The 18,420-nt window shown below is 37.6% G+C and overlaps 3 protein-coding genes across 8 annotated transcripts in view; 1 reads left to right on the top strand and 2 right to left on the bottom strand.

Moving 5' to 3' along the window:
* Positions 1-18,420, top strand: part of LOC105382976 (semaphorin-1A) — a 273,180-nt gene that overhangs the window by 135,654 nt on the left and 119,106 nt on the right. The window lies entirely within an intron of this gene.
* Positions 1,257-2,387, bottom strand: LOC105383310 (cilia- and flagella-associated protein 20). Its single transcript, XM_038106031.2, has one exon. It carries the CDS (start codon positions 2,314-2,316, stop codon positions 1,309-1,311), a length of 1,008 nt encoding a protein of 335 aa, XP_037961959.2. The 5' UTR covers positions 2,317-2,387; the 3' UTR covers positions 1,257-1,308.
* On the bottom strand, positions 2,663-3,865 carry LOC125489965 (cilia- and flagella-associated protein 20-like). The gene has a single exon (XM_048627717.1). The coding sequence runs from the start codon at positions 3,800-3,802 to the stop codon at positions 2,786-2,788; it is 1,017 nt and encodes a 338-aa protein (XP_048483674.1). The 5' UTR covers positions 3,803-3,865; the 3' UTR covers positions 2,663-2,785.

Genomic DNA, 18,420 nt, shown 5'->3' with positions numbered 1-18,420 from the left:
CTCAGGGCACGGTGCGCTTTTCATCAAACAAACTGGTTCTTTAATTATGCACTCTATCACCTCATGAAACTACGGTCGTCGTCACCACGACTACCTACTAAGAAATACGCTCCAAAGATAAGTCATGGTTTTACCTACATTGTTAGACTATTCGTTGTGCCTTTGATAGCTTATAAAACTGTCATGTTATTGATTTTAAATCTGTTCACACAAATTGTGGTCTAAACATATTTTAATCTTGTTGCAGGTAACACCACTTACCCAGTTTGTGGTAGCCCTGCCAGCTGCCGACGTCATCAAGGTTTTACTCGTCTGCCGAATGTTACAGAAGATATTCATTTATGCTAACAACACCCAACTGTTCCTAAAATTGACTAACGACTTTCTCACAAATTATATACCTACCTACCAAAATCTAGAGCTTTTTTATGACTTTATTATATTACTTTTGCTTAAGGCGAAGAGATTTACATATTCTGTAGAGAAGTGGATTTCAAATAACTCTTGACAAGAAGGAAAAGTAATTTACTGTGTATAACAGTCTGATATAAAAAAAACTACAGATTCATTGAGCAAAATAAAATATGTCATGCTAGCGAAAGTTTCAAAAACACTGAACATATAGCATTAAATACTAAAAGAAGACTTAAATTACTTAACTTTTAAACAATAAAACCTGCTGTAACGATGCGATCCGAAAACAACACGATCATTATGATTTAACTTTACTGACCGAAAGGTTCAATAATTATGAGAGTAATTATGTTAAGAATAAAGTAGCATCTTAATTTTTTTTAAACTCTTAGGATACCCTATATTTGTGTAGCATCCATCGTTAGCACACCAAAGCTGTAAATCAAGCGATGTCCGAACAGGCAGTTTGACAGTCCAGCCCCTAAATAATGGTCAGAATACAGCTCCATAGACCACCACATAAACTATTAAAGAGACGAGTACAACTACCAGTATCGTTTTATGACCCGCTTTTGCATATTGAATGGGCACATAGCCACTTCGGACTTGGCAAATAGCTGACTATTTAGCGCTACCAACTATACAAATTAAAACTTTTTCTCGTACGCCCGTTTAGCTTACACATACATGACTTGAAAAGCAGTTGCAGCTTTTCAAGTCATGTATGTGTTGTGTATATACGTGACTGGGCGGGCACTCTATATGACGAAACACGTATTTTCCGAGTGCACTAGCTTACTATTGATTTTGAACATTTAAGTACAAATAGAAAAACAAACATTATGTTCAGAATTTTAACAATTTAATCAATATAATATTATTAGGTATTATTTATTATTCATAAGTATTAAGTCCACCTTTCTTTGAATCAACCACGAGTACCTCGTTAACTTCTTCAGTGTCTTCAGCTAACAACGTTTTCATGTGGTTGAGATATTTTTCTTCTGCTAGCTTTATTGTGTATTCTACAGTTTCATCACTAACCTTTTTAACTTCGTTCATTATTGCTGCCAATGCATCGTCGTTCTCAGGTTCAGGTTGGCCATACACTTCATTATCTAGCATGCTACCTTTGACTCCTATTATTTCACCATCGTTCTTGGCTTCCTTAGTTTCATCTGTGTTGGCGTCTTTTTGAGTATGTTCTGATACTGATACTTTAACTGGTCTTATTGTCTTATCTATCTCATCTTTTTTAACTTTGGATAGAAATTTGATGGGGGCTCGTTTAGAAGCAGCTTCGTCCCTTTGCTGTTCATTTTTCGGTATTCTCTGTTTTGGCTGTAGCGGTAGGAACAGTTTATATTCATGGGGTAGTTCATCTTCTGAGTACAGGCGGTCGCTGAAGTATATTCTTCTCAGCCTTGTATTAGCGTGAACCTGTACGCGCACCACCTCAGTAAACTTAGACCCATACGCCCTATGAGTGAAATCTGACAGATTAAACTGTATTTGATTCCAACCACCGGACAAAGTAATCGGCATAGTCGTACAAAAGGGCCTGATTTTCGTAGTAGATTGAAAGTTGGATATATTGAATCTTCTTCTCATGTTTTTATTGTCAAGTACCACTATCTCGAAGGAAAAATACCTTTTCAAATTCTTTAGTATTATTATAAGAAAAGGCAGTTTGATTCCAAGGCTTATGTTATTCTTCGGGCATGTTATATAGGTGGTAGTGATGTTAGTACTCACCACCTCAAGCACTATTGAGTTAATTTCGTTGTCGGTGACTCGCTTTATGTGTCCATTTTGGACCTTTAGATCCCATAAAGATAAAGGATTAGAACCACAGCTGTAGAAAATCGTCAATAAGCCACTTTGGTATGTGTTTTTAAACATTTTTCATGTTCATAAAGCACCTAAATAGTTTTGTGAGAAAATATTTTTCCTTTTGCTTGACGTGGCTTGACGGAATGATCATAGACTACAATAAAATGATAAAGTTTGACAGTTTGACTTACTTTTTTACACTTTTTTAAGTTTTTCAGAGAAAACACCATAAAAATTGGAAAAAACTAGTTGGCTTGGAAACTCTTTGTAAAGAATACAATGATGAAACTCAGAATAAGACTTGCGCTTATCATAATTAAGTAATCGTTATTCGTGTGAATACGTGAATGTGTCCTGAAGAAAGTAATATTTACCATTCAAAAAGGAAAACTATTATAAAATAAAACTATTTCAATAAAAATACCTACCTTTATTACGTCATCACACTAAAATATATCTATTAATACAATAGTAAAATATTAAATGACTAAAAATTACGGTGTATATACTCATAGTTTTGTTTCTCAATACTTAACACTTATTTAAAGCTGGCTCTTGCCGCGGTTGAAGGATTGCGCGAAGGTTCTCTTGCAGGAGGAGCCTCCACATCGCAAACGCAGTCCGTGGCCTTGGCAGCGTCACCGGCATCACCCTGCTCTGCAGTCCCTTCCACTTGCGGCAGGTTACACGTGCAAGTGAGGACCTTGCTCTCTTCAGCACCACAAGTGCACTTGGCTTGGGGAACGTCATTGCATTCGCACTCACCACCAGCTGCCGGCTTAGTCTCCGCTCCACTTTCCAGAACCGTGTCTCCTCCACCTTCTGTAGCCTCGATAGCAGCCTTTATACTTGTATCTGGGGCGCTGGCTGATGGAGGCGCTAGTGGCTCCTCCTCACAAAGACATTCTTCGGCTTTCTCTGTTTCTTCAGCAAATACTTGGTCTGGATCAGGTTTCTCCTCCTTGCACACACATGGCTTCTTCTTTGCGGGCGGTAGAGGGAAGTACAGCCTGTACTCAGGTGGCAACTCCTCCTCGGTCATCAACCTCTCAGCGAAGTAAATCCTCCTTATACGCACGTTAGCGTTAATCTTCAGTCTTAGCGTCTCCACGTACTGCCGTTGATAAGCTCGCCGTGTGAAGTCAGCCAGGTTGAACTGCACTTGGTTCCAACCTTCGGACAAACATATGGGCATGGCTGTTGAGAACTGCAGGATCTTGGTGCATGACTGAAAGTTGGCAACCCTGAATCTACGACGTACATTTGTGTCGTCCATTATGGTCACTTCGAATGTAAAGTACTTGTTCAGATTCTTTATTACCATTATGAGGAAGGGCATTGCTATGCCTAGAATTTCTTTATTACTTTTTGGACAGTTGAGGTAGGCTGTGCTCACGTTGGTGCCGCCTATTTCTAAGACCATGGCTTTGATATCTTGGTCGAGGAAGATCTGTAGGTATCCATCTCGTTTCTTCACCTCCCAGTCCTTGAGTGGGTCGTGGCCGCCTGCGCTCAGCAATGTCAGCAAACCACCTTGGAATCTTTCTCGGTACATAATATTGGAAATTCAATGTTGTGTATATTTTGTTGTGTTTGTATTTGACAATGTTCTGTCAAATTCACCATGACATAAAATTAAATTTGATGGTTTTCAACCATGTGCTTCATATACTATGAAGTCGCTGTCGCTGTAATCGTAAACTCCTTATTCTATGATCTCGTACATGTATTTTTTTATCAATCTCATGTCCCAGGTCTTGATTCATACGGTACAGTTAAACACTCGTGCTAGTGCGACACTTACTTCCATTCCATTCTTACGGCATCATCCTAATCTTAATCCTAACTAATATTATAAATGCGAAAATAACTGTGTGTGTCTGTCTGTCTGTCTGTCTGTCTGTTACTCTTTCACGCCAATACTACTGAACGGATTTGAATGAAATTTGGTATACGTACGGTCTAGACCCTGGGAAAGAACATAGGCTTTTTTTCCCGGAATTCCCACGGGAAAACCTTTTAAGGCGAAGCGAGCCTCGCGGGAACAGCTAGTGTTGGTATAAAGCAGGCCCGCGGTGAAGCTTGACCCGGCCGCGGTCGTTTTACCCCACGACGTTTAAACGCACCTTTAAACCGAATTCAATGACCTTGTAGTACCTTACAAAAACGTAACGCTTTTATTTCACTTCGACAATATCCATTAAAACACCTACAACTTGACAGGTGACAGCAGACAACTGACAGCTGATGTTGAGTGTACACACTGGTACAAACATACACTTCCAGTGAAACTTCGTGTCTATAAATAATACATATAAGACATTCGGGAACAGCATCGCTTCGATACCTAGTGTAGATACCTACTGAGTACCTACCTACCTAGTAAAGCTCCCATAAAATATCAAAATAATCAGATTGTCGACACTTACTTGCATATAAATTCTAAACTTGTAAAGTTACCGTTTAAGTAAAACTAAATAATAAATAAACTTCTGAAAACAAGTTATGAGGTTAAATAAACGAGGTTATCATCCGAAAAACGGAAAACTTTGCCAAATATATGGCAGAAAAAAAACACAGCGGCGACGAAAACTTTTAAAAGAAACGCGTCGCCTCTCGTGATTTATCTCTCAGTTTGTCATCGTCGACACTAGGAAAATATGTCACGCGAACCGCAAGTAACGATCACACACGCGCGCGAAAATAACATTTTTGTCCCTAAATCTCGTGACTTTTCCTCTGAAGCACCGCCTGTCCTGGGAGACTGCAACTGAGGGCGCAAAAAACGCGGAACAGCAAAGGAAAAATGAAAAAGTGCTTTCTACTGTCGTGATAAGGAGTGCAAGAGCGTGTTGTTCCTCTGTTATTGCCGGCTCGTACCTACCACTCGCGACTACGCTCTATTAGCACATACAGAGAAAGGGATCAGTACAGAGGGACTGAAATGTGTGGCACATAACATAAACACGCTCGCATCTCGTGTACTTTGTAGTACATGAGTGGTGTATGTAGGTGTTCTAGGCCTCTACTATCAATCAGTTTCTCTGAAATTGGCTTTATTTGGACGCTATAAACTAGGTAGTTTGGTATTGTACACGGAATAAAAAAAGCATGCCTGGAATATGTACAATATTATAATAAACAAGATCGTAGCTGAAGCCTAAAACTGTGGGATCCGTTTGAGTTTGCTATATTTACGGTCACATTGGAGTTTAGTAACTCACGTATAGTATATTTTTTGTTACATTCGCAGAGATTAAGCTCTTTACGCATCGCCTTATCGGCTTTAGGGTAGCTCCTCCCTCTAAGTAAGTTTATCTTGGCAATTTTTCCGAATTAATGGTATAGAAAACCGGTCGTGTGTCAATAGCATTTGTGTAAAAAGCGCCTTTATTTTCTTTTTGTTTGTTACGAAAGATATAGATACAAAGGGCGGAAAATTCTACAAGATATTAAACGCAGCATTTTTATTGTATCCGTTGTAAAAGAAATGTTGGTTTGTGTAGGCAGTATTATGGAAGAAAAGTTTTTGACCGTCTTTATGTTTAGATGATAATAATGATATTGCGAGACCAAATATAAAACGTCTTCATAAGGAAGAAACGGTCTTATTTTTTATTCCTAGATACCTCCTTTATCCAGTACAATAATTTAAAAGAACTTCCAAGGAATATTTACAATGCATTAAACATTGAAATTGTTGTGTTCAAAGCCACAGTGTACTTAAAGAAATTGCACTATTAACATTTACTGCTATTACTCTAATCAAATGGAAACTTCTAAGGAAGTCAGACTTACCTTTGCGCTAACAATATAATATTGTGTACCTACTTATTATTTTCTGTGGCACAGACCCAGTTTAAAAGCTATTAAACCTATTTTTAGAGATTATTCGTGACCTATATTACATTTTAAGGAACCATGTAAATGGTAAAACATAAACATAATATAAATAAATGCATATCAAATAAATTATCAGCCTTCTACTTTCGAATGGTTTACAGCAAAGCAGTGTCACTACTAGGAGTACTAGGTACTACTTTTAGGAGATAAATTCTATTGCAAATCTATGTGTACTTATTGAGAATAGCGGGCAACTTCGCAACAGAATAAATCTAGCAAATCGCTATCTGTCGCTAACAAAGATGTGTCCCGGCGATTTCCCTCCAGCTTGGCAAATCGTTGGAAACAGAAAAAGCTGTTAGCTATACAGAAAAAGCTGTTAGCTATATTTACAGAGTTCATTGCAGCGCGTGGTCTGCATAATGTATCCAGTGACAACAACTACCCGGCTTGCCGTTATTTACACCAGCCTGTGTATTCACGCGGAAATTGGATTTGTAAAATAAGACACCCTGTATAAATAATCTTTATCTTCTGCATAACGCCGCCGAGCCCATTGTGTCTCGGTGCTTGGAATGGGTTAGGAGTAATTTTTTATCTTGTTTGTTTATTGTTAGAGAAGATTTGTGTTAACATGTAGCATTTGTTCCTATTTTCAGAAGTATTTTATAAATTGAAAAAAAAAAATTAACTTAAATTTTATGAAAAACCCTGTAACGTCAACTGAAATCACGCTTGGCAGCTTATCACTTATCTAACCGTTTTCAGGGCGAAAATAATCGTCTACCCTCCCAGGCTGTGCAGGACAATGTATCGAAATTAATATCCCGGTTCCCGGAACGATTGCCCGGGACGGAATGCGGATAATTAAACCGGACCATCCCGGACACGAAGCTAAAAATGCCCTCAACTGAAGGCGGCGCTTTTAAGATATTAAAGTTTGTGGAAAATAAAATGCTTTTGTGTTTAGGTATAATCTTTTTCGCTGCAGGTACAATAAATGAGTTAGTATTAAGTAGAGCAGATAAAGAAGTTTATCTCTGCGAATTGAATGCTATGTATTCGGTTTTTGAAAAGTTAGATTGATATAAAATTGGCTTTATATTGAGTATAAAATTTATGAAGCATACACGTTGCGGCATAAAGTAGATAACTCTAAATGCATTTGCATCCATTAAATTGTGATCCTCGAAATGTTTCAAAATATACATTATTATTATCAAATTTATGACGCTACTTATAGACCACTTTTTGTGCTGATATGAAACTTTATCCTTGTTATAATATCAGAATATTATTCAGACTGTTGTTTACAAGTACCTATTTACCTATTTTATACAGGCTGATCTACACGAGTGCTTCCGGTAAGATCCGTCACTCGATTCTATTTCGGAACTGCGATCGATGGAGAACGTCTAGCCAATATTTTATTGCTATCTCTTTCCGAAGCTGTTGCACGGATAAGGGTAGAATAATGTTCTATTTGAATCGAGCCGGCAAACTTGGCTACTTCCATACATTATACAAAAGTGCATTGTGAATACAAATTCGGATTTTTGTCGATTTATTGCGCATTGCTTTACACATCCGTGGCAGAGCTGAATAAAGTCATATATTCAGCCTACTGTTTCCCTTTTTCCGCCGTCGTCTGGTCGTAAATCTGAAACGTCGATTAGACGAAATGTTTGTTGTTGCTGACGGCCAATAAATCCTCAATAAATGTCAGGTTAGCCGCTTATTAAAGGCTGAATACCTAGAACATGTTGCTGCCTGAACAAATAGAGATCGTTTGACGTCGCACATTTCAGCGAAATTTACAACGTATGCTTGTACTAAATATACTAACTATTTCAGGATAGTCCATTTTAACTATTGTTTATTTACATGGTATCCTATCACATACCTGCCTACTATTCGTTTTTTCTTTGAATTTGTGAATACTCAGTGTGGTAGACAAATATACAAGCTTTTTACCGATTATAAAATAATTGCTCTTTAGTAAATGTTATACAGTATGTAATGAAATACGTATCATTGTTATTATTTACTGAACAATCTGTCAAACTAGCTAAGTATCCAAAGAACGTAAAGTGACATAAATCGTGGCCGAGGTCGTAAAGTGACATAAATCAGCTGCTCGTCGGTCACATTAGTAACGGTCACTGGAACCTTGTTACAGATTGGAAACTTTAAAAATTCCCTCATAAAATGTGTACAATAGTCCTCGTAACACTGTTTGTACGCGCAGGGCATAAATTGGATTCTTCCTAAATTTTCTCCTACATAATAAGAACTTGCCAAGAAATCTTGCCAAGTCCCCATAAAGTAAATATGAGGGCGCTTGCCAAAGTTTATATAAGCAATATGGTTTTTACTATTGTTTTTTTTAAGTTAAATCCACATAGTAACAAAGAAAAAAATATGCTGTTTACATAATCTAGATAGAATAGCATAGAGTTTAAGAACATGTAACTTCTCTAAATCGGTTCATCCTTTCGGAGCGTCTCACCTCTAAAACTCCTCACATTTAAATTAAAAGGTAGGTAAAGTTTTCTTTTCAACATCCAACACACTATGGAAGCCGGTACAGTCGAGGCCACAAGTCACAACCCGTGACCCGCAGGCGGGATCTAATCGCTGGACCTATGATTGTGAAGTGACTCGCTCCGGACGCGTCACTCTGTAAAAAGTTAATGATATGTGAAGGGTTCCCGGTCGCACTCATTATTTCTGTTTTAACCGTTAACTTTCCGAATTCAATTTATCGTGAAAATGAACGAACCTGAAAGTAGGGTTGGCATTGTCTGGCTTAATGGTGCAAGTTTGAGGGTACGCGGACGTAAGTTAATGAAGGTGGTGATTATTTACCTTTCAGAACTTCAATGTTCACTATTATTCATAATTATAATGAATTCTTAGGTTACCGGCCACATCACATTTCACTGCAAGAAAAATGAATGAATTTAATGATCAATAAACAAAGAAGCGAGATTGGTAGTGGGAGTCAGGGGTAAAAAGTTCAAATGGCTATAACCACGCTAAACCACAGTAGAAAATGAACTCAAGAGGTATAAACCAAAGAGGTCGCGCTCTATATCTCCGGCCACACCCGAGCTATGCATTTAATTCTTTGTCACAAAGCCCCGTAAAGGCTAGGAAGGTTCTGGAATTTTCATCCGAGAAATGCAATTTTCGACAATAAAGTGCACATGGGACATTAGCAGTCGTAAGTGTGGGCTATAAGCGCCCTTCTAGCGCGATTATACCGCTTTTATATTCACTTAGCCTTTATTGAGAGTTTCCTTGGGGTGCAATTGCACAGGAAAAAATATGGCCGTCTGTTTTGTTTAAATTGCTCCACGTTTATTTACATTTACGGGATTGTTGTGATTATTGTGCTATGGTAAAAGTTTCTCAGAGTGTAAAGCTGTAAACAAGGCAGTTATGTTTGTTTTATGAAATGCTAGGCTACCACCAAATTATAAAAACAAAAAATTAAAAATATCTGTTAAACTACAATAATTAGTCGTTTTAGAAAACCGAAACTACTACCGCTAGCTAGCTACATTAATGTTTGGTTATTCAGCTCTCAAAGTAAGTTATACCGCATTTTGCTTCAATAAATCAGCAACTTTACTTTCCTATAAAAATAAAAGTTATACAGCTATTTACAAGTTGTTAATGGCCATAAAATTGCAGTCAATCGTGCAGCACGCTTATATCATTCGCAGAACTAGCCGTATTATTCAGTATTTGCCTTTTTAATATTCGGATGTCATATTTCAGTCTCCTTTCAATTTTTTCCTGAGCCCGCGTTACGTTGTGCGTGGAATTTTAAAACTGCTTATTGATGCCAGCTCTCTAATGCTAACATATCACGTCAAAGGATGTCTTATACATTTATTTTATATGCTGTATTTTTGTATTGTAAATAAAGTTACAGAGTACCTAGTACATACTTACATAATTTTATTTAGGTTTGGAATAAAATGAAGCAGTCATATAATAATATACCAAAGTCACTCAAGTTATTGTTCAAGTGGAACATGATTAATAATAAAAACACAGCTTATGATTTATAATTTTAAATATAATATATTATGTATGGAGTGTATTGAAGAGGCCTCCAGGTGGTTTTAATTATCGACATTCCGACAACGCGTCCCGACAAATTGTTTTTGTTTCTGACCGCCCATATGTCACCATTATACGACCGCCACGGCCGTACGCAGCAAAACGCATTTTATGACCACACTGTATGGACGAGCCGACATTAATAACTTTTCACGCATATTAGCTGTAATATTCTATACTATTGTAATTTATCCTTCGCCCTTACCGTCGGCTAATGCGTAACGAATTTCATAGGAATTCGTAGTGGCCGACTAAATGATAAGTTTATACAAACAGCGCCGTTTAGTCGACAGTTTCAAGTGTTTCCATTTGAAGACTTCAATCTGAAAGTTGTCGACGCAGCCGCCATGATTCCCTGAATAATACCGACGTAAGCGCATCGCGATCCCGCACTCCCTCTGCAAACTAAAATCACTTTTACTACCCTTGGGTTCCGTCGCACAATCTAAATGTAGTTGGTTGTATAAATCAGAAGCGGGCAGTCCATTCGGGCAGATTGGCTGCAGTTACGCCTGCACTTATTGCCGATTCCGCTCCTACAATCTCGGAGACATCTCCCCCCCCCCCTTCCTTCCTCCACTTCCCCTCCTTTCCCTGCGAGGTCAGCGACAACGGTCTCGTTAACGCGGTACCTCCATTTTATTTGGATTTACGGGCTATCTCCGAAGATCTTTGCAAATTAAAGGGCTGAATGCGTTTTGGGTCGGTTTAGCTACAATTTATAGCATGCATTTACTGCGTGAGTATGTTTTTAAGCGATACAGTTGTATGAACTAGATTTAAAAACATACGCTGTTCATACCTTATATTAAACCGTGTATGTAAGTACTTTGTACAAACCCTTACGAAAATGTCGTACACAAGTGGCATAAAAATAGCAAGGAAAACTCAACATGATCGTCGCGTCAGAAATAGCACCCTGTCAGGGAGATAATTGGGCAATTTTTCCCTTACCACGCCAGCCTGGACCTATAAATATGAAGCAATTAACAGCCCTAAGCCATTTCACGCTTGTTAGCCCTTCAGCCTTCCTTCAGGAGACACTCACGAAAATTCGTACTCTTTCCTTCTGGAAATGTAGAATATCCCGTTTATGGATTTTCCGTGCACCACGTTATACATAACTCAATGGGGCACTTAAGTGCACAATTTAGTTTTCGCTAAAAGTTTAAAAAATAAATGCTCCGGGGATGTCAGATCATGATTCTGATTTTTATTTACCTTGCTATGTAGTTGATTATTAAGTCAGGATGCAAAGATTAACTACCCTCTGGGTGGGAACAAAAACATGAAAATTACATTTCACATCCATTACTTGAAAGAAAAACAGGTAAAAAATCCTCTGCTATACGTCACATCATTTATTCGTTGTTCCGTCAACCCGGAATCACGGCTTTCGTTGTTTAAAAAATGTAATAGCAGACAGGAAATGCATTTGCAAATTAGATTCCTGGCTCCCCATTGGCTGGTTATCGCGTCTTCGATTCAAACAGACGCCTTCGATCCGCCACCGCCGGTCACATGCGAACGTTTTCAAAATACTCCTTTTCATTTTCCATCCAGCCAGTAATGTATCTGTTTTGTGAGTGTATGAAAATGTGTGTGTGTTGTCTTTTTATTGATTGATTTTGCTTGTTTTATTATTTATCGATGCATTTTCCATTTCCCGACGATGAGAGTTGGAGAGTTAATTCAAAATATCTTAGCTAGGCATTCATATGCTTAAGGTAGGCTGTATCTGTAAATATATATAAATTCGAGGAAAATGCCGATCGATAGCTCCCGTCGTCAATGTTACCGCCAAAATATCTATTTACAAGTAAGTACACATTATACTACGTAGTTCCAACGTAAAGTCAGCAATTTAAGGTCGGAGGGGCGTCCCACGTGCAATCCCGCGTCTCCAGGCAGTTTCCTTTTTGCAATAAACAAACAACTATAGCTATCCCATTAGGAAACTCAACGTGGGGTGGTAGCAGTGGAAGCTAGAAATCTGAGCGATTGGCGGATTTCGTTTACCTACTAAATTTAGGCATGTTGAAGTGAAAAGCTATAATATACCTTGTCAAAAGTTTCATATTGTACCCTTTTTTATAAAAAACTGCAAGTACCATTAAATAAAAAATACATGAGTACATAATTCATAGAAGTAAAAGTAGAAATATATATCCCATGACCTCCCCTATTACCGAGAAAAAAAGGTCCATGTGCCGAGCACAATATCACATAATATAATATTCCCGCCTACACAGCAATGTTAGTTCACAATATAAAAGCATACTAAGGTATCTAAAACCAGATTCCACGAAAACTTCTTTGTAAAATTCACTCACCCGCTCCGCTCGCCCACGCGTTTCGGAGCTTCTTCGAAAAACAAGTGCGGTTTAAAAATGGCGGCCGCCGGTTCACGCTCGATCGGTCAGGGAAATTGCGATGCGTCTGATGTCGGCAAGAACTCTGCATGCTGCCTGGGGGGTCACTCTCGAGGACGAACGAGAACACAATCAGCATCAGCTTCACACAACGAGATAGAGGCTTGGTTAGCGCAGCGCTTCGAAGCTTGGGAATGAATATTCGTTTGTCGATTTAGAGAGTTACCCCACTGATAGTCTGTTGTTTTTGCCCATCAACGCCAAGTCTGCGCCCGCCTTTAGCCGTAGACTCAACGTCATTCTGTTTGGTAAAGTCATGGATTCGTAGGTAATATTTTAATGATTGTTTCTTAGATTTTGCAAGTAAGTTGTTACTTGCAAGAGTTCTTTTTAAACATCATTTATGGATAACAATCAGTCTGCAAACGGAAGGATATGTTTGAAATTGAAGCGTTAAGTGAGGTTAATATTTAACATGAAACTAAAACACAGTTCTATCACGAAAAGGTTTCAATCAAGCACACCGATCCTACATCACCACAACATAAATTTCCTTCGCAAAAAATCAGGGGTGACCTAGAAACATTATAAATAACTCCATTCCTGCAGCAAAATTGTTTCCAAAACGGACGAGAGCCTCATTGAGGAGCTTTCATAAAGCTTACAACGTTCAAGTTGTACACAAAGCGAATATTGTGCGAATTCAGAGGCCAGTGTAGCGCTAAATCCTTCAATCCAAGTTTTTTTTACCATTGTTTTTGAACTATTGTAAAGTGGTTTTTGAACGTTCAAACTCTCTTGTCACAAATATTTCAGAAGTTAATGTAATTGGTAGCTTTGATCTCATGCAGAATGAGTCTTAACGGTCCAGTCGATTGTTCCATGAATAGTTCATCAATCGAGCGTTAGAAGTAATTAGATATCTCATTAATGCATTTTTAAACAATAATTTCTTATCTTCTTATCCCGAATGTATTTGTATACCTGTCTAAGTCATTTAGGTACTATGGGCATATTATGAAGAATTTGATCGTATCACTACTTTACAGAAAACTTACCCTTGGCTTTGAAAACCCTTTAAGGCAGACTTTACCCGACCAATTCTAAGTATAGAACAGCATACAGCACAAAATAGCTGAAGATCCACAACACCTATCGTCTAGATATATGTATATACATATAATTTATACATACACATACAAAGTATAGAACATGCGCGGGCGTGATAGCGTGACCACATTGGCAAGCGTCAGTGAAGGCCCGTGGTGAACCTGTCTGCCTGCGTGGCACGGTGGTTGGTGGTAAACCCACTGTCTTGATCTACACGTATTACAATTCAATCACTATGTAGGGATACAATAATTAGCTATTTTGATATAAGTTGTGTAAAGAAGTTTAGTCGTGTAATCACGTAATAACCTTTACTGCGATTCGGAAAATCTAGCTAACGTTATAATCGTATCAAATTGAATCTACCTACTTCATTCTTTTCGATAGGTCAAAACTCTAGAAATAATAATTATGCTTATCCCAAAATCGTTCTTTTAAACCCTCCTAAACCACTAACTGAAACTTACAACACTGCAGTTTTACGTTCTATTATAATATTATAGAAAACAGAAATTGCTCACTCAATCTGCAATACTTTTTGTTTACCTTATACCCTGCGGGTCTGTGTGTGTTATTGTTACTATAGTATGATATATAACTCTTGTATAACATTATTATAGTATAGCTCGGCGAGTCACACGACCCGTCACGTCGAGGTAACGTATCGAACATTCGACTTCACGCGTCATTGCCAGCGGAAATTACTTCGCGGATTCGATGAGCGATGCTTTTTATTATTACTAGCTACACAAAATATAGTTCTGTACAATATTGTGATCATCTGGCCTTTTTTGCACGTCAATATCTCTTTGCTATAGATATTGAAAAGAACAGTGATGATGCTACATTATAGGTTCTTATAACAACGTATATAGAGTCTGAAAAACGCCTGGAATAATAACTTTATTTACCGTAGTGAGTAGACGAGGAAAGCTGAGGCCGGAGGGGGTTTAGCGCTCCTCTAGAGAGGCCTATGTCCATCTGTGGTCGTTTGTAGCTGGATTTTGCTAATGACATGATATGGCATAATATTATACTCTTATATTTTTTCTGTAGTACACATTAATACATTATGAAATTATGATATCACAAAACGTTTCCAAAAGCATAGTTTTGTATTGAAGTTCTTAGAAGTAATGAAATGTTTACATAACTCAAGATCAAAGATCGGCCCCTGCTAAAAACAATAAAATAATGAAAACCTTCAAAGGTTACTTTGTATAATAATGTAAATACAAATTTACATTCATTAATTTCAATAGGGATCGAGTGTATTGAGTAAAATAAATTATATAAATCGTGTCTTCCCTCACAAAGGCTTTTAAAACAAAGCTTTGTTGTAGGTTTAATGGATTCGAGCTTCCGAGTGTAAGAATTATTGTTGATGATTTATGTCAATGTACCTTTGCAAAACACCTATCTACTACCTATATAAATTTATGTAATATATTAATATCTACAAAAACACTGCTAACTTCTGAATTTTCAATAGTCAGATAATAATTGTTGAAATTCCAATCAATTTCAACGAAAGTGACTCTGTATAAATCTCTTGCACGTAGTACCTTAGAATTTGGCAGTGTGGTCTGGAATCCCAGCTACGCGGTACACTCACAGCGCATAGAGTCAATTCAACGCGCTTTCACTCGTCATCTTGCCTGGAAGAGTCCTAGTATTTCGGCACGCGCCAGCTATCAAGACCGCTTAAAGCACTTTAAGCTAGATCCACTGCACAAACGTAGAAAAATATATGACCTCACTTTCTTGCACAAACTAACACATGGAAGAACTTCAGATAAGACCTTGCTAGAAAAACTTAAATTCACAGTGCCTCGACTACCAATTCGCAAAAAAGTACAAAACACTTTTTATATCCCAAATTACCTGACTAACCTTGGAAGACATTCACCCATTGCTCGTATGTGTAGTACATATAACCATATAAGTAATAATATTGATATATTCTCCAATAGCTTACAACAATTTAAATCAAAATTATTAAAATTTATGTAAAAGTTCACAATATCAGAAAAATTAACAACGTACCTAACTTAAAACTTAGTTCTTAGATTAGTATAGAAAGTTTTGGCAAATGTTGTGAATACATATAATTGGTACAAGTACTAGAATAAGACCTATGTAACTATAGTTTAAGAATGATTTGTATTGTGTACTGTTTGTATTCCTTTACCAATAAATAAATAAATAAATAAATTGTTATTTGAGCTGCTGTCACTCTCTGAGAAAATCATTCACACGTGACACTAAACTATCCGAAATGCAAAAGATACTGCATATAACGCATATGCAATTTCTTTGTTTATGAACTTCGTCTTATAACTGCACTATAACATGACACAGCTTATTCATTAGTGATAAATGATCATCAGAAGATGGTCAAATCGCCATAAGTAGTGGTCGATGGCGATGGCCGACGTAAAGCGGTACGAAAGTACGGTCAGCTGCATAAGTAGCTATACACTTCTGTACCTTGTCAAACTCACGGACCATCAATGTTTCAATGAATTGATAGGCGGTTTCAGATTGACAAGGTACAAAAGTGTATAGCTACTTATGCAGCTGACTGTACATGCCTCTCCGCTGCCCGTTCTGCTCGTTGCATGCGTCAAAAGGCAGCAACTTTTGACATGTCTTAACTTATAGTAAAGGCAGAACAGTAGGCGAACTGCATCATAGTTGGTTTGAAGTAAACGTGCAGTCAGGTATTGCACGGCATAGACAGGAACTAATCATTCGAAGTTCCTAACTAGAGACTGATAAAAAATAATATTGTTGACATGCCACGGTCTAGGACCTTAATAAATAGCACGACTTCAAATTGAGGCTTAGATGAATATGATAGAATGCGTTTGTCCTGCCACGCCGATACATAGCACTCTGCGGCTGTCTCTGTTTTGTTGAATAAGTAGCCGCAGCTTACTTTTGTTTCAACAAACCCATCCTACTGTCAAGGTTTTACTTAGAACCTATAAGTTCTGCAAACTTGTACATTAGAGATGAAGTTTGACGGAAGACTTATTCCCTTCAGTTGTGAAGAATCTTTACGCAATGGGCGCGAACAAATCTGTGAGAAAAGTGAGGAAAAACTTTCTTGTACATTTCTTTGTGACGTACAATGTGTGTCGTCCGGCTTATATTGGTTACTGTACAGTGTACAGAGCCCGAAGTCTGGTAAATTTTATACTTTGATGTTAATTGGAATAAACAACAGGAAATTTCATATTTGACAGTTATTTGGTAGTCAAATATGTCATTTAGCAGACTTCGGGCCCTTAAGAGTAGACAAGAAAAATGTACTACTTATAATAAACTTGCATGTGTTCGGGTCCATCAACCCGCACTAGGCCAGCGTGGTGGACTAGGCCTAAAACCCTTACTTCATTGGAAGGAGACCCGTGCTCCAGCAGTGGGGACATGATGGGTTGTGATGATAATGACTTATGTACAGTCAGCAGGTTTATTTATTTACTTTACATATCATTTCATGTACCTTCTCCTAATAACCATAGTTAACCAGTTTCCGGAATAATAAGATGTTGATTAAAATAAGCGAGCTCTCCTTACGAGTTCTCCAGTCAATTTTCACTTACAGTGAATTAAGAAGACACTGAGAACAAATTGGATATGTCACCACTGTAATCCCTTAGGGAGACACTGAGAACATTCATGAATGGAGATATGTCTACTGTGCAAAGAAAGTGTTGTGTTTTGTTATTTGCTTTCGTTCCTTTCTATTGTAACTGTTCGGCAATAATTCGATCTCCGGTCAGGGCAGATATTGGTTCTAACAAATACCTACTTTTACTAACGGGGCTTGGTAAAAATACAGTTTAGTATAAAAAGTAGTCCACATTGTTAAAGTTCTAAAGTATTTATTTCGTAAATATTAACAAAATATGGTACACAGTTAGTCTCAAATCACTTCCTCTTTTGTAAATATCCAAAGAAATCCTTACCCCTTCTGCGAAATTCGCCTTATACCTACTTGAATTACTTTATACCCTCCATTTTCTCATCTTGTTGGGTGTTTTTCTCGTGCCTCCCTATTTGAACTGGTATTAGCTATCCATTAAGTTCATTAATTAATTAAACGTAACCATTAATAACCCATATTATAGAAATCAATAAATTACTGTTTATAGGTTATCTACCTATTGTAAGTATAGAAACATTTGCTGGTGGAATAATGGTGTGCGTTACAGTAACTGCTCACAGATTATATTTTAGAATCAGGGTAGGTACTTTGCCAAGTACAAATAAAGACAGTCTTGTAAAATATTTATATTTTATTCGAAAGAAATCCGTGGTAAAAACCATGGTTCCCGTTTGCAGACCTAAAAAAAAATTCTAATACCATCTTTCAAATAGACTGCACTTTAATTATTGGTAAACACTGATTCAAGACACCATACTAAATATCAGCTCAGTAGACTGAGTTAATGAAATAAAGACTTCAGATTCTGTCGTCCAACTAGCCGGTAGTAAATATCTACAACACTTTTGTCAGCCAACAGCGTCTTAATTCTGCCCGCATTCCCCTTTAAATAGTTACTGAACTTCAGCGTCCGATGGCGCCTGCAACTCAAATAACTTATGAAAAGAAATTACTCGGTAGGATCTTCATTATTGTTTGTTAAGATTACGAGAGGGCAATGAGGTAGTTTCCTATTGTGTGAATTGGCTATAAAAGCTC

Source organism: Plutella xylostella, chromosome 19 (genome assembly GCF_932276165.1).
Source record: "Plutella xylostella chromosome 19, ilPluXylo3.1, whole genome shotgun sequence".
NCBI classification, from domain to species: Eukaryota; Metazoa; Arthropoda; class Insecta; order Lepidoptera; family Plutellidae; genus Plutella; species Plutella xylostella.
This window is presented reverse-complemented; position numbering and strand designations above follow the sequence as displayed.